This window comes from Varroa jacobsoni, unplaced genomic scaffold, assembly GCF_002532875.2.
Source record: "Varroa jacobsoni isolate VJ856 unplaced genomic scaffold, vjacob_1.0 scaffold_792, whole genome shotgun sequence".
NCBI lineage: Eukaryota > Metazoa > Arthropoda > Arachnida > Mesostigmata > Varroidae > Varroa > Varroa jacobsoni.
In genome coordinates, this window is record NW_019213694.1 from 136,945 (window position 1) to 154,768 (window position 17,824).

Below are 17,824 nucleotides of genomic sequence, written 5' to 3' on the forward strand. Positions count from 1 at the left end.
TTTCAGACGCTACATTTAGAAAAGCAGATTTGGACAAACTTATCTTAAATATAAGCCGAGTTATGCAACACTGGCTGTTTATCCGTTTCGAAATAAAAAATCACGATATGTCCACTAATCTCTGCCTGTGTTGTCAAGTTATGCCCGTTGTCTTCTAGCAACATCTAGCTCTTCTCTGCTATTTGATTTTAATATAGAATAAAATTCACCATTATTTTGAAGGTTACAGTTGTGTCCGTAAACGCTATCGCCAGTACTCTGACGTGTTCCGCACTGTTGTTCGTTTTAGTAGAGGTGGCAGTAGTCGCTTTGTATGGGTTAGAATTCACTTAGAATTTAAGAGGTCGCAAAAGGCGGCGCTGAAGAAGGACCGTGTCGCCCAGCGTCGACGAATGTTTCTACATGTATCATTAGTTCCGCCTGATTGCTTGGGTAAAGATCCTATTGGGAACACAGCCAGTTCGTTCATATTAATTTCAATATACACACACTTGAGCACAGGCTCAAGATAAAATGTTTGCTGCTAAAAGCTGCCATACTGTGGTGAAGCTACGGCGGACCAATGAATTTGATCAATTGAAAACTCGCGCAATTGGCATTATTTAGAAAAGATTTTCGGTTATTTCATTTATCCAGCAGCTGTACGCCAATGCTACGATGCACAAATAAATTATCTAAACAGTGAAGGTTTTAAGTTCGTTAAAAGGCCTGAAATCCCATTTTTGTTTATGGAAAAACTGACAAGGGGAGAATTTTTTTTTCATTTCAAAAGCGTTCCGCTTAAACGCTAGAGAAATATGGCTGTGCGTAGCATCTATGTGTCAGTGTAGTAGGACCTATCCTACAGAATGATATTTATACTTTTCGTACTGATTGACCGCGCATCTGTGTGTCTCTGAGCGTCTGCTTGCAATGAAAACAAACATAAATAATATTCCTGTACCGATTGTAAACAAGAGGCACCTGCTATGATGCGCTGGACAACCATGAATGTGCTTCAACTCGTAACGGATGAAGGAAAATAGTGCATACGCTTGTATTTCGACGATAGGTCGAAGTCTACGATGTATATATTTGTTTCTAAATAATCTTCAATTCAAAGAACTCGTGTCAACTGTCCCAAATCGTACGCATATGCTGCACGTTATAACAGATAGTTAACAGCTAATATAATGAGATTTAATTTTATGCTACGTTGAGTTACATGACGTGCGTAACTTTTTTCTTTTGTGTTTCTGCGAAGTGCATCCCTGTACGTGCGATGATTTGCATCAACCGTTGCTTACGTTGGGGCTCTGTAACTTCGTATTTTACTACGCGATAATTAGCTTCAAGTGCTACAGTAGAACAGTATAAAAGAAAAATCAATAGTCGCAAATGGGCGGGAAAGCAGGCGGCTTTCGAGGGAGGATTTATCAAATGGAACTTGGTCCTTATTGACAAACAGAGGTCCACTTTACCACACCACAACGATTTACTGTTGGCAGACCCCACGCAAACTGTTATTGATGGATTTTACAATTCAATTGAAACTCCGCGTCGTTACGATGTTTGGCAAGAGTTATCAAAACGACCGAACAAATTATATATTATCTCTTGAATGAGTTATGAAAATAAGACCTGCTTCCGCATTTCCAGTGGATGTACAAGCAAACCTTCGTTTTGCTTGTACATCATAATAGTAATATTGTTAAAACAAATGCTACCAGGTCCGAAAAATAGGATACACACCGCAGCTCAAGTCGAATAGTTTTTAATTGTACTCAGGTCAAATGGGATTATCCATGATTCTTGTCTATTCAAAGCGAAGTAAGCACAAATGTGCGTTTCACGTAAACGTTTGTTTGATATTCTGTTAAACAAGCGCATACTTGTAAACATGTGTGTCTTTATGCATCATCATGGAATAGGTATTACATTGCGTAGTTGTTTAGATCAAAGAAATGCACCTCGTCTATTAAAAAGCCAATATGAAATCTAACTACAAGTTTTTGGGTGCGTGCTCATTTTTAAATTGACAGTTCTAATGTTGCCTCAGGCATTGTGAAAAAGTTGACAAACGTAATCGTACAGAAGAATGGAAAAAAGCAAAAAAAAAAAACGTTCCAATACTAGGTGTTGTCCCACCGTGACAGATGTGACAACTTTCGTAACAAACGACCGTGCTATGTGAATGGGGTTTATAAATGCGGGTCGCAAAATCGCTATTGTATGTCGCTAGCGATAACCTTCGGTGAAATTAGTGACATCACAGCTAGGAACAAGGGATGTATACTGACGCATTCTTTCGACAGAAAATTCAGCCCCTCCGGTTGACAAACATATGTGTTATCATCGAGCCGAAAACAGTGTCCACCTCTTGCCCTAACATGAGATGTCCTATACAGAACACAAAATTATCAACACGAAACAAAACAGATTTTTCCATTTAATCAACTGGAAATTAAAATCGGCACCGCATAACGAACAATTTTCAGTTCAGCTGGGATAAAGTAGTCCAACTACTGATAGTAATGCGGATCAGCTTATAAGCCCTCCTAATGCACGAAAATGCCCGTTATGCTCAGAGCAGAAGTGTAGATTAGGCTAAATGTAATATCCGAAATATATCTAGATGCCATATATAACATACTTTGTTGAACGTACCGAAGGTGAACTTGCATGCCTATAGGCACTTATGCCTGTAGCGCTATTAAGGCTGTGAAAATTGTTCTGCAAATATGGAAGCTATGTTATAGAACTTGATACGAGCTAAACGTTTTAGAAAATGAACAGATCTGACTATCGAAAAAATTATTATGATTTCATCTAATTGATGATTTTTGTATTTCTGCGTAGACAAGAAACAGCTATTGTTTTCCAAAAAAAACTCGAATCAGGTGGCCAAGATAGCAGTTTTTAATATTATTTACAGATCAGCGTTAATATATTGTTGACACTTTCTTTTGTTTTATTTTTTTGTTCGTATAGTACAGTGCATGTTTAATATGTAGTTGACAGGTAGCAAAGTATTACGAAACGACAATGCTACCGAAATGTATCGAATAAATAGAAATAATAACGACTTCATTTTTAAGCATAATCAATCGTGTTTTTTAACACTAACTTAATTTGGCAGCCAGAATGAAAACCCTGTACATGAGTATCGAACTTGGCCTTTTTCAGTTTGTTCTTTGTCAATTCATGAAACTTCTGTATGCTTTGTTTTTCTAAACTAGTCAAAGATGTCCATTTTAATAAGCGGAGCTACAGTCTACGAGATGTCCGAGATCGCGTCGTTGTATCAGACAAGAATGATCTGCGTATGTAGCGCATGGCTAATCTCTAACACTTACTAGTGTCTTTGATTCCCCCGTTCGGTTACAGGTATGCATGTTCTTCATCTACGCATCGATGTTGGAGTTCGTAATCGTTAATTACTTATATCGGAACCTGGGACAGCATCAACGCCACAGGCGTTACAGCTATGCCTCGTCCGTTGCCTCGAAAAACCATCCTCAGGCGACCCCACTCCTCGCTCAGCAGAACAACAAACACAATGTCTATGTTAAGGTTAGTTGAATTGCCTCTTTCTAGATAGCTGCGAAATGTGCCACCACATCTACATTGCGGGGGTTCCAGTGATACATAGTTTTATGTCTTACAAAAAAGCAAGTGGTATTAGTGCGGCAGAGAAGTATGTACATACATGCATGCATACATATACATCTTTGTCATAATTTGTCGCAGTGTGCAGTCAAAAATTTTGACAGAAGTTCACGTTGTCCTCGAGGAGACTGAAGTTTCGGTTGGTGGCTTTCGATCGATAGATCGTTTAGAGAAATTGCCTTGGCATCAAAAGTTCTTCAGTGTTTATTGCAGAATGATAGGAGGCTGAGGCTTATTTTGGCATTAGTTTTATCACATTACAGCTCAATCCATGAATCTATATAACGTGCATCTCGATCGCAGTGCACCGTTACGGTGGCACAAATCGTACTGCATTGTGGTGTTATTATTTTTTCAGCGCCGAGGAATATATACACTATTTCTATTTTTGTTCTAATTTATGAAGGCTTGGGCATAGTTAGTTTGTAAGTAGAAGGTTCGCTTTACGCTGGTTTTCTCTTGACGAAGTTACGGTCCAGCTAAAATTATCGAGAGTTGATAAATCAGGAAGTGAACACAATTTTTCTGGTATTTGACGAGTTTATTATTCGGTGAGCGATGTCGGGCCTTTATCGAACTTAATATTGAATTGACAAACTGGAGAACTGGTCGCCTGCATATTTATTGATAGATACGTGTATAGAGAAGAACTCCTTGTTCGAAATATCCCCTTGATTTACTTAGTGGTCCAACATGGACCGAGAACGTGGCGGGAACGGCATAGAAACAATTAGTAAGAAACCTATCGCAATGTTTTGCCGGGGTCGCGATGTCGTTACAGCGCGTTTATGGTAGGGTTTAAGGACCAAGGAAACTGCACCGTCGCTCATGAGATCGGTGTGATAACGCGCTAACATGGCGTTTTGTAGTATTTTCAACGTTTGCTTTTGTCCACTGCGTTATCATGTTTTAGTTAACTTTATTCCAAACTCGGCATCATTTTTTGTAGAGTATCAGTGCACAATCCTTTTTTTTTTTTTAATTCCCTTTCAACATTTTTTGGATATTTTCCATACATGAACGAATGCGTTCTGTGTGGCTAGCAGCTACCAATGGGGAAAAATAAACGGCTTGAAGTCATATGAAGCGTATACGCGACCTAAAAGATCTCCTGTAGAACTCTGCGCAATAGTTTATAATGTCTATGCCAGACCTGATGATCGTTAGTTGAACACTGACAATATAAGACGCTGATTTGTGGAGTGGCCTGTGTTTACCTACGAAAATGATTGGCTGTCTTAAACAGGGTAAAGAGGCTTACGCTGCTCAATTTATTATCGTTATACTGAATCGAAATCATTGAGAGTTTTTATTTCAGACTGCCACACTGTCTAGCGGATATATTCAGTTTCGAAGTAATATATTTTTGTTTGAAAGCCCTCTGATAAGCTCACGTATAATATAAAATGATAAGGATTTTTATAGACATTAAACAGGGTATTTGCTCATGTCTTAGAAGCTCCTTATGATAGACTATTGATAATTAAACCAATGGAAGTCCGAGTTATTCGGTCCGGCAGTTTTCCATGGAATCCTGCTAGCTGGTAGTTTTTGAGCGTAGCATAATATCAGAAGCTATTTTTATCATTATGTACATCGAGGAACGAATTTAATAGCTTGTTTATAAAGTTTCATTGTAGACTTGCTGTTCAACTTCTATTAAAATATTATTATTTGTTATATTAGCAATAGTGAAATAATGTTTCGACGGTTTTTTGTACGTGTTTACGAACCAGTTTAAGTGTTTTTAGCATTTTTCATATCGTGCCAAAGCTTTTATTGATATGGACGTATTGTAATACTGATTTATAAGGGCATTCACAGTACAAACTCGGATATATGACTCAAGGCGAGACATTCATTGCCGCTCAGCGAAGCTATTTATTGCTATAAGATTCCTGTCATATATATCCGTAAAATCGGTTTCGCTGTCGCTTTGTGGAATAAGGTAGAAGTCCTAAAGGAAAACTGCAATATTTATTTATTGATTGCTTCAACTACCTAGTCATAACCATCGATTTCTAATTTCGCAGATTGAATTATATGATCATTTTTCTAGCATATCTCTATCGCGAAAGAACCCATTTAGGAATGAATTATCCTGAATAGTGGGGCAGTCGCATATATAGTCATTCTTTTGTAAATGTTAAACAGTCGCACCAGTAAACTCATATCTCTCAGATACGCTTCGGACAGAGTTGGCAAAATTTGCAGTCAATTACTAAGCAAAATTGAGTTGAGGATCGGGCCCGATTCGATCATGCATCGAATCGTGCTGCATGCATTTTATAAGTATATATCTTGGCTATATTCATAGGCGTATATTATCCCTTTATCCGAAAAAAGACATCAAAGTCCTTGTAATAAACATGACAAGTGGAAAAAACACATAACGATTCAGAACGACTTTTAAAGCACGGTTTTTTACTCAAAAACGCGCTATATCAATTGAACTAGGTGCGGATATGTACGTATTTTGGCAAGTGTGTTATTTTTATTGGATTGCTATGAGAAGGCTCTGCCCTTCTGCGTTTCGTCTGTCGAGATTTGTTGTAGTTTCTGCGCACTTGCCAACCGACTTCAAATGACCTTGAGTAGGACAGGCGCCGAAAGAGCCAAACAGCAGAATATGTAGATCACGGTCTTGACAAACCTTTTACCCTTGAGGGTTTGTGGGGTGAAACGCCTCGGGATCTGTTTCCTACAGACCGAAGCGTAGAGTCCCCGCAACGAGCTATGCTCGGGCTGTACTTGGTATATTTGAGATGTTCTTTCTGTTCGGTCTGTTGAAACGCAGAAGTGAAACCTGAGGGATACCGGCTGTGAGTAGGTGAGTTGAGATGAAGCCCATAGAAGAAAAAGAACTGAAGCCTCGGTGACTTTTGCTTCAAACAGACTTACTTTTCCATACCGCTGCTGACGCTGCCGTTAAAGGGAATAGCTAACAGGATGCTCGCGATTTCTATCACACCTCGAGTTTGCGTCATGCAAGCAAAGCTAACGTATGCTATTGCTGTCTCTGTAGATGCAGCCGATGTTGTTTACATCGCTCATGAGATGTGCAGGAATATAGAATACGGGAAACTACGGACCTATGTTTCATGCTATTCTGCATATAGATTTTGGTCTAGTGTGTTCATAAACTTCATATCATAATAAACACTTCCTGTCTTTTAAATACTTGGCGTTATTTAAAGAGTTGATCGCTCCAAAGTATAATCCGCAAAGTAACCGCTCAAGCAAAGTTCGAACGGTGCCATTTGAGGCTCTGTACTCTGGTCATTTTTAAACTGTTAAAAACGGCAACAGAATGTACCCATCTAATTTCCACTAGAAAGTAATCTGCTAGATTTTCTAAAGGCAATTATTTAGTGGATGAGGACGATGATGATGCACGGCCTTGACGCTTTGAGACGGTGCCGTATGCAGAGTTTCAACCGTTACTGGACGAACATGCCATTGAATTTTGTCAGGAACTTGCTAACCGATTAGAATGACTTAGGACAATTTCGAATTATTTGCGTATTAAAGGAAATCTACAGAAGGCAAGAAGTTTTGTATTCTTCTTGGACTGCATAAGCAGGCATAGTACCATGCTTTATCAAGTCAGTTGAAAAAAAATACTTCTTGTATGCAACGCTTACTGGCAACGGAGCTTGCTTCTGTTCCGATGCTATAATTAGTTTATTCCAGACAGTATTTACAGATAGCAGTTTCCCTTGTGCGTTCAATAGGACGTAAAAGGATGCTCTTCTAAAACTCCACGAAATGGTGTGACTTAAGGGTATGTGGTTGTATGTATGCGCCTATAATGGTTTGTCCTCTCACCTTGATATTTGCATCAATGCATTTACTTCAAGTGTTCCCGTCAATTCGTTACTAGCCCGTCTTCCGGCTTTTACTTTTGCCCGTTGAATGAACACTCTTCTAGGGTCAGTGAGCGATGACAACTTCGTCCTGTTATGAATTCAAACATAGGCCTGCCCTAGCAGGAGCTAAGGCAAGCTCAACGAAAGCTTTTCTTCTTCCGCCATGAATGTCAGGCACGATTCTTTCTGTTGACCTATTGCAAATCTTTGGCTTTCTTCATTTCGTCCTTCCCTCGATGTCGCCTTCAATCGAGATATCTGTTTATTCGCCCGCCGAATCATTCAACGGTCATATATCCCTTATATCAGTGACCAGCCAGAACATCAACAACAGCAGTGGAAACAGCAGCAGTAGCAGTACATTAGGTCATGTCAGTTCTGTCGCTATTAAAAACGCTTTGATTGTCGCTACGACGACAACGACCAGAGAAGCGATACGGCGAACGCAGTGACCGCCCGGTCGTCGACGCTGCTGCTGCTGCTATCGAGTTTCCTTTGAGTCTTCGACAACATGGCGGCCCCGTTTGTTTTTCACCGTAGTTCGTCTTTTCCACGCACTATCAAAGGTTACGACGGACAAAAAGCTCAGGCGGTGAATGATGGAAACTCGATGGCGTGGCGATGTGATTAAATTACTTTGCCATTACCATCAGAGTAATCTTTGCCACGATGAAGGCTATAACCATTATTCTTACGCAACCTGTAACTGCTTCGAAGTAGGACAAAGAACTGAGGAAGTGTAATGAGAGTAAATGACGGCCGACTTAAGATAGGTAAGCTGGAAAAGCGTGTAACCGGTCGGGTAGATCTAAAGCTTCTGGTCTTGTCTTTTGTATTCCGGTCATTACAACTAGAGCTCTTAGAATAAGGCAGACGTGAAACAAGCAAGACACCCATATCTAATAGTGGAAGCTTTATCGAAGTTCACTGTCTATCATTGATTATTATAAAGTGCAGAGACATGATTGCTTCAACTTACCTTCGCTTGCAGTCAATGCACGTGTGTGAAGCTGCGTGCAATAGTATGACAGGCAACAAGATCGTAAAACAATATACAAAACGTAATCTCATGCGATTGCTTGTTTTTTAAATGTTCAAGTTCTTGTTTATAAATAACTAGCAGCAGCGGTAGTAGTGTGTGGCGGATGTATATCGATTTACTAATATACGCTCGAAATGGTTCGAACTATACATTTACGTTTAAAATACTTCTATTATTCATCTAATTAATTGTACGATGCTATTTCACTGCGCATTCAATTACAAGCTGTGGAGGGCGTTATACGTGCGTATGTCTGTATCTGTGCGCATCCTAATATCTGGGGATCCAGCGATGCTTAATACGCTTTCTTTTCGAGTGCTTCTATTATAACGATTCCTTCACCTTTTCTTGTAGCCGTAATTACTCGTATGACCACCGCGAAGATAATGCGCGTGAAACAAATGTAGAAAGGTAAGCTGGCGTTTGACCAAAACCCCGTCGTGGCCCCCTCGACCAACTCGATTATGTGGCAGTCGATCGTCCACAGTTGGATAGCCGTTCACAATCTCTCGGGAAATCTAACGTAAGCGACGTCATCTCAAGTGGCGGTCTCCGAGTCTCACGTAGGCGGCACTTTCAACTATTGACTTTGTTGCCTAATATTACATCCCGCAAAGCAAATGCACGAGGCAGCTAGCTATGATAGCTTTGCTAACACCGTTTTCTCTTACTATCGCCTTTGTTGGAAAAAATCATTCTCCACCTAGCAACTACCGAAGCAACAGTGTATACGTCACGTCAAGTTCATTTCAAGTCACGCAACTCAGCTTGGCCTGGCCTGGCCTGGCCCGGCCCGGCCTACGCAGATTGAGCGTAAGGCCATTCTCAACGAAGAAAGACACTATGCTAAATACGTCATCCTTTACCTAAACAGTAGCTGGTTGTCACGTTACTATTAAATTAAGCTCGTCGAGATGATTCCTGCGTTGCATTGTTAAATTTCAAAAAAACAATACCTACATACGGTTAGTTAAGGCTATGCGCACTGTATGTGCTTGCTGTCTTTGCCGATATCAATACTCAGACAGAAAAATTAAAAATATGGTATAGAAAAATCGAATTTTACGAAACACGCTTGAGGCCTCGGCTTCGCGTTGTTTCTGCCAATTCATATTGTCATGCAGTTGCTCACTGATGCCTCGATACGATAAACACATATTTAATGTACCATTTTCGTATCGAAACCAACACAACGATCGTTGTTCAAGGTACTGCCTACATCTCTCAGTCTCAGAACTAACGCCACATAGAAAGATATATAGGTGAACATTGGCCATATGTTAGCGACCGTCAATTTTGTTTTTCGTTATAATAAACGACACGTGTGGGCTTAACGCCGAAGTTTCGCAGTGAAATGGCATTTTTCGTCCAATCTCTCCGTGTACAATGCCATAATAGAGCCTGATGATAATGGAGAGGATCAACAGATACATAGGTTTGAGATTTAAGACGACGATAGAAAATAATCGATAACTGTGACTGTTACGAAGGTCAAATCAATCGCATTCGGAGATAGGTCGGTAAGACGGTGGTCGCTTGCCACTCTCGCAAAGCAAGATGGCCCTATAGTGCAAACAGTGACAAACCATTAAGGGCGGGCGATTTTCTCAGGAATATAGGTATTTACTATCACTGTCTGAGCTATAAGACTATACCAGGTGTAAAAGTTGGATGGAAAATGCACTGGTTCAAAATTAGGTATTTTTTTCTTTTTATCATAGGTTTTTGTTCAGCTCGAATTGAAGGAAAAAACTCTTTGCAGCAACTTCGGTGAATCAAACTATAGTTTTTCATGTTTTTTTTTTTCTTTATTTTTCAAATGGCAGAATGCCAGTTGGTAGCAATGAGTTCGTTCTATGCGCCCTTTTTCTACACATGTGTGTGAGAGCTCTTTCAATTATAAACCTGTTCATAATAATACCCAGACTAGGATAATACGGTACTTCAGGTCCATTATCAGAGGGCATTCAAACGATGAACAGCATATATATGTATATACAATGCGACTTCAAAGCGTTCGATATGCTGTTGTGCCCGCACGTAGACTATCATGTTGCCTGCCCCATCGTGTTGAAATCCCGGTATCTAGGCAAATTTAATTTTTTTTAAGGTTGTTGACTAGTTTGGAGATACCTGGCGCCGTGTCAAACGGCCTTTATCCTTGCAGAGCACTCAGTGCCATGATCATCCTAGCATTCCCTTGACCTCTAATATCGCTTCCTGTTATCCACTACTCCACGTACCACCACAGCCATGTATGTCCGGCAATTCCGGGCTGGAAGTGTCCCCTTTTCGAACATCTCTTTTCCAAAACCGGACACTTGCTCCTCTTGAAGTAACGTTTCCGATGAACTTAAACGACCGTCAGTATAGTAAACGGCGTTGCTCAAAATCCACTCGAGTAAGAAAACAATGCGAAAGTCAAATAGTTCGAATGAAGGGGTAATGCGCGCGAGAAATCTCTGCGTCAATAAAACAGCAAAAGCGTTACAGCCGTGCATGTATTTGCAGTGTACACATAGGCAGTGAAGATTTCTTCCGACTACCTATATTGCTTGTTATTACTATCAGTGACGGGTGCATAGCAGTAATACGAATGGGTCCCATGTCACAGTATCCCATACTCGACTCGTATTCCGCTTCTCTCTTCGGGATCTCGCAGGTCGTCTACGACGCGTTGTCGTCTCCAGGCAGGCCACCTTGCGAAAATACTGTTGCACTTTGCTCCCATACGATCAATGATTAAAGAGAGCAGTTCACTGCTGTGGGAACTTTCGGGCAAAAGACTTTCTGATTAGAATCGGTGACATCAAGTTATTTTAGGGTTTCTTCGCTCCTGGTTTTTTTATCGACCACTCACTTACTATCTGAAACGAAAGATTATTACGTCTTTGGAAATAGTATAAATGAAAATGCCTTTGTATCATAGTGACCAAATTCGATTGTTGGTGCTTGAAGAAGGATCATTCAAGATAGGCAAAACATAATAATCTTATTAAATTGAAAAAAAAGTACAATTATTCTACTTATTTCTTTAGGTCAATTTACTTGTGTCAGCAGAACCCAAACAAGAACCTTCTCATTACGATTAGCACTATTATTTTATTATTTGTTACTTCGTATGTACGTTTTTTCTTCTATATGATTTGATAAAATTATGGCGTTCAACAAAGCTAGGACATACGAAAAAGGTGTATATCGAATGATAATAATTATGCTAAGATCAAGACGATTCTACTATTCAAGAATAGAATAGCCGCCTAGATAAAAAAAAGTAAACCCAACCTGAATAAACAGATAGCTCGGAAAACAATGCCAGAAGCAGACCAATAATAACAGAATCTTTGTACTCCAGTTATCTTGATTGTCGAGCTTCCAGCGTCTGCAGCCCTACTATATACTGCCGCAGGCATATAGGTTCATACTAATGGTTACAATTTACATGATGAACTTGGCCTTTAGCTTTGAAGGCTTCTGAACACATACTCTCATCAGCGTTCCGCCCTACAGGTGACAGAGGAGTCGAATCGAAATGTCGCATCGGCGTGCTGGTAGACCAACTAATGTTGTATGCCTATACCGTATATAGATTTCTAGATCTTTCGTACTAATGATTTAGCGTTTCGATAGAGTTTCGTTAAGGCGGCGAACGTCCTTGACCGCTCATCAGATGCAGCTTTCCAATTTGTCAGACCCATGTCATCTACATACATACATGTATGCGTACGTACATTAAATCTATCTCCCAGCACCTCGATAAAATGCGACCTGACCCCGTGGTAATAGACAGCGACGTGCATTCGCACAGCTTAAACCACAACTAAGGATGACGCTTCCCTGCTAGGTGTATATAAAGTGCAACGGCGTTAATTATACATCAACAGCGGTACCCTTTCTTAGCATAGGCGACAATATTAGACCGCAGCTGTGATAGAGACAACAATATGGCGACCCCTCCCGCCTCGACTGGGTAGATTGTTGTAGGCAGACGCATCGACGGGAAATAATCTGGGTTGCATTCTGCTCTCTGGCTCACTGTGACCGTCTGTGGATAATACGTCCTCCACTTCGCATTACTGCCAGCTGTCGTTCGGTAGCAGACTCGTCAACAGTCGAGATTCCGAGTAATGAAAGGCTAATGACGGCCCTGTCTTGTTGACAAGGCCCAAACAGCAGCTAGCCTACAAACAGGTACAGTTAGGCCTGCGTGCTGTTTCGATTCGGCGTGAATCCGCACCTCGAGGATGTCAACCCTGTTGTCGTCATGACGTTCACATTCGATGCTCATTCATATAGACGTGTATATATATTATCGTATCTACCGTTGGCATAAAGGAGATGCTTGATGATAAGAGATGGGACTATCAGAAAAGGTTGGCCGCTATAGCCGGTAGGGTCTGCGATAACAGATCTGCGTGTAAAACTAAAGCGGTATTGAAAACCAGTATGAACATCAACTGTTATAACAAACTATGTATTATATGGCTGAGTGCGTTTTTTTCTTCTACATCTATTCTACGTCTGAATCCTCTAATCATAGATGCGCAGGCCAAAGACGTGCTATCGACGGCTGGTTCCAACCCTTGACGAAGTGTGGCTATAATGATATTCAGGCGGGCCAGATGTGATCTGACGGTTTTTAAAACTCAATTAAAAAGCATTCAAGCATTCAAAAGCATCAAGCGCGATATACATTTTGAGAACATTTCTACTCTTGCACCGACACTAGACAAAGATGGTGATTATATTACCTTAAATTCTATGTTTCAGACGATCAGATCCGGCACCGGCAAAGTTTACTACTATAAAATGAATTAGCATACCTCTACGAAACTCATTTTATGAATAAATACGGTAACGTTTGAATTAGTCTTTCGAAGGTTTCTTATACTCAGGTCATCGTTATCCCTTTGGTGTTGCCTCGTTTCCTAACCGTTTTTAGGGTAACGAGTCCACGCAGAAGACGGAGACAACCACGTTCGTCGTGGATCCGCCGGCGGGCGAGGAGTCGAACCGGAGCTTCGGTCGTTTCCGCACCGTGGCGACCCTGTTCGTCTGGCTAAGGCGTCCGCAGGCCATCTCGACGCAGTTGCCGTCCAAGCCGCGCCTGGCCAAGGCGATCGACTACTTCTCGAGGACGGTGTTCCCCGTGCTGTTCGGCATGTTCACCTTTGGCTTTTTTCTCAATTACGCTATCATCGGGCCACTATCTGAAGAAAACTGGAAACTTATTGAATATTAGATATGTTTATATACACTTGAAAACGAAAGTCAGAACAGACCACGGACTCCGGCAGAATCAGATTAAGTCGATCAATCCGTTTCAAGAGCAGGCAAGCATCGGTCCGGCCATTGATCCCTATGAACTGCGCATATGTTATGCTGCAGCCAGTTGATAGAACAAAAGTAGGTTACGTTGTAAAACAGGGCGGCCGCGACACCACTCATACAAAGAAGCCCAGGGAAAAACAGAAGGCAACAAATGATTAGGCAATGAAATAACAAATAAGTCTGTACTAGATCAACTACAAAGCAGTCACGAAGGCAAAAAACATGCCAAAAATCAGATACCACATTAAAAAAACATCGACTTAAGCCGACTCTGCAGTGCCCGTTGTTACCTGATCAATCTGACGTGAAGAAAATAAAGATTACCTATATAGTACACTCATATACAACAGTTGACAGAGATTCTACCGGAGAAGACATTTTATTGTAGGAAAACAAAAAAAAAAGGCACTCGATAGACCCGTACTGGTGGAAGAGAAAATAATTAAGTACTGCCGTTGCGGTAGACGGTGCCGAGCGGCCCGCTACGGCCGACAGGATTCCTACGGATTCTGGTCACGGCACCAAGCGCGTAGCCAACCTATTCTTTCGTGTGTCGTTGGTGATCGAGTCGGATCGAATGAGCGTCGCATCGTTTGCGTGACTTGTCGTCTACGACCCTAGCTAACGTCCGCTTGGCGTCCATTCTGAGCTTATCAAACAATGAACATAGAAGTAATGAAAGAAAATTCTTTAACACCAAAGTCCTTTCCTATCCGTTGCAATATGTCCTAGCGAAAACCGAACTAACAAAACAATCAACCTACATCAATAGCACCAGCAGCAGTAATAATGACGACAAATAAAGCAACAATAACAAACGGAAATAGTAACAGGATAATTCCCTCCAGCCCTTGACAATGTAGCACATCTCCGATTTTTCTTTTAGTAATTATAATAGTATTTATCATCGTAACTAAAAACAAATGAAATCAATATTTAAATCTAAAAGGTTCAATTAAAACCAACTCGACTCATTCTTCAGCGTCATTCTTCGGTGAATTATCTCGCGGGATTCACAGGCACGTTACTATATAAGAGATGCCAAGTCTCTTTTTTGCACGCGTTGCCTTCGGCGCCGCCGCACCAATGACTAATAACACTGAGGATCATCCACCCGAACACGTATGCCTAATAAGCGAAAACTGCTGCCTCAGCGTACACGCTATGGCCCACCAAAACTACATTGAAAAACAGATTGTAATCTTCGCAAGTCGTGAGACAAACAAAAAAGGACTAGGACAAATCTGAGGCGATAATTCATCGACAAACCAAACGAACTTGAACCCACTGCAAATAGTGTCCTATGATTTGTATTCTACCGATACAAAGCTATAATTACAACAAACTGCGACAACAGCCAAGCTATCATGCTGCAACTAAGCATATATAGACGCAGTTAAAGCAAAGTAATGGCTAAAAAAAGCGAAAAATTCAATTGCTCTACGTGGATGCGGAGTCCGTAACTCAGACATTTGATGGGTTCTCACGGAGACCCTCTCCTTTTGACATAACCGGACCTTACACAGTATGCCGTCGTTTAATGGATGAAAAAAGACAAGACGAGGAACAAACATCTCTTCGACAACGAAGATGTCAGATCAAGAGTAGATTCGAAGCTTCTGCTCGAGAACCCAGTATCCAGTGATGATCGATGTGCAGTTATGTAAATTTAATACAAACAAATCAATAACAAACACTAACTAACACAAGTAAATATACGTAAACAGGTGGAGATGGATGGTGGAAAAGAGAATACATACCGCTAACGTCTACAAAGGAACGAAGGCACAGACATATTATATATATATATATATATATATATATATTTATAGAGGTGCAGGTAATAAGTGATTATAAAGCCGAACCGCATATTGCCGGTGGCACAAGCCGACCAATGGACAATGTCGATGAAACTAGTTAGGCGATAACAAGCGAATATCACAACCTTTTTCGAAAGCGAAATCAATACCGCAGAACCAGACGCATCGCTGACACGGGGGTGCATCCAACAGTTGAACCACAAGTTCCAATCGAAATATGGAAGAATCTTGTGGGACCCACTGTTGTTAGCTCTAAACAAAGTCCGATTACCTCCTATCCTTCAACCAGCCACAGTATCGTTTACTTAGAACTTAGCCTTCCTGTCAACAACTAATATAGCAACATTGTTGTTCTCGCAAAGAGGTGCCGTTATAACTATATACCTAATGCGATATTGAACTTTCCATGGTAATAACTGCAATACCGATGATAATACTAATCATAATAATGATGCGAACGAGGATGATAATTAGACTATAATGACAATTACATTGACGGTGATAAAAATAATGGTAACATTGAAAATATTGGTAATAATGGAAATACGTTTAAAGAGGAAAGCTGAAACGAATGCCATAACACGACGGATAACGGGACGCGCAAGCAAAACTATATTGAATGCCGTTGGCCAAATGGTAAGTGGTACGAGGTATGACGATTTAGAAAGCAGCGGACAATACAGATAGTCTGGCATCACAGTATCGTTTCAGGTTCCCGATATCTGGCTTTCAAAGTTGCGTAAGCATCTTCCAAAGTCAGAGTGAAGCCGAGGGCAACTGACCGGTCGCGTAAACACGTACCGCATGTACACGTTATATTGACGATTGTACCATTAAGGTCAAGAGGGCCAGAGGGCTAATAAAAGAAACGCGTTTGGAGAATATCCGTCGATTGATTTGTCCAATAGGATTAGAACGGCTATGTCATTGTTTATCGATACAAAATGATGGAGAAGCGCCGGAAATATCGGCAGGAGCGCCATCGCACCGTTCATATGCTGACATAAGAACTGTATTGCTCGGACGGGTTATATGGCTAACCAGAAAAAATATTGGAGATGGATAAAGAGATGGATACCGATGACATTGATAACTATTATGGAAAAATACGAATGTTATACTTTTGCACATAATTTTCCACGTGGCAACAACGCATTATCATTGTATAGCTTTCGTAATGGATAGACAAATACCCTCGACACATTAACACAACACGTACTTCGTAAGACTGAAGTTCCGCAGGCCATGATTTCCATCAACCTGATTAGTCGTCCTTCCTGAATAGTTTTGCTGGGCCTCGTACAAATACGACCATATATACACACACACACACACACAGACACCCATGCGCGCACACACAGACCACGCGAAAGATAACAATAATGCTAAGCAATGAACAGAAAACAACTTATAGCTTCCTAATTTCACGAGAATATTATCAATAATAAACAAAACCAGAATGAAAATATCTGTTTAGGCATCTTAGACATAATGCTACAGAGAACAACATAGGAATCAAACGAGAAAGAGTACGAACGAGCAAAAGAAACTTGGAAAATGGAAACGCAGGCTTTTGGATGAAAAACAAAAAGCAATATAAATAGACATGACGAAAAATTATAATACTCCAAATAACACTTTAAAACGATTAACATTTAGACGTTTGCTTCACGCTTTCCAAAAAAAACGATCGAATCGCTTAAAATGTTAGTGATATTTTCATTGGATATAGATTGGCCGCGATCAGGAAACATATATATTACTTGAGCGACCCAAAGGAAGTTTTAAAATTTTATATTTTTATAGGCAATCTGCTTCCATCAAAAATAAAAAAAGCGCCCTATTTGCCGAGCAGGATCAAGTCCTGCTCATGAGGAAAAATCTGGTTGGTATATTTACTTTTCTTCTACGCAAAAATAACTCTAAATAGTTTATGATAATATACCGAATCGACGGTGTACTCAAATAAACAAAAAAATGAAGCACTCGCTTCACATTCAGTGATATACTGGTTTTAAACAAGTTCAGATAAGCAAGAATGTTAATGCCACAACAAGTCAACAACCTATGGTTTCTTTTATATGTAGTAGTTGATTTAAATTATTGTGGTTTCG

General features: G+C 40.5%; 1 protein-coding gene across 3 annotated transcripts in view; it reads left to right on the forward strand.

Annotated features, from left to right (window-relative positions):
* Positions 1-17,654, forward strand: part of LOC111263818 (pH-sensitive chloride channel 1) — a 58,083-nt gene extending 40,429 nt beyond the window's left edge. For 2 of the 3 annotated variants that reach the window (XM_022839215.2, XM_022839216.2), the window contains 2 exons: positions 3,367-3,552; positions 13,502-17,654. In XM_022839215.2, coding sequence (XP_022694950.1) covers positions 3,367-3,552; positions 13,502-13,801 — 486 coding nt within the window. In that variant the 3' untranslated portion in view covers positions 13,802-17,654. Of the gene's footprint in view, positions 1-6; positions 119-3,366; positions 3,553-13,501 lie in introns of those variants that run through there. The other variant, XM_022839217.2, reaches the window with a different exon arrangement.
* Positions 17,655-17,824: the final 170 nt, after the last annotated feature.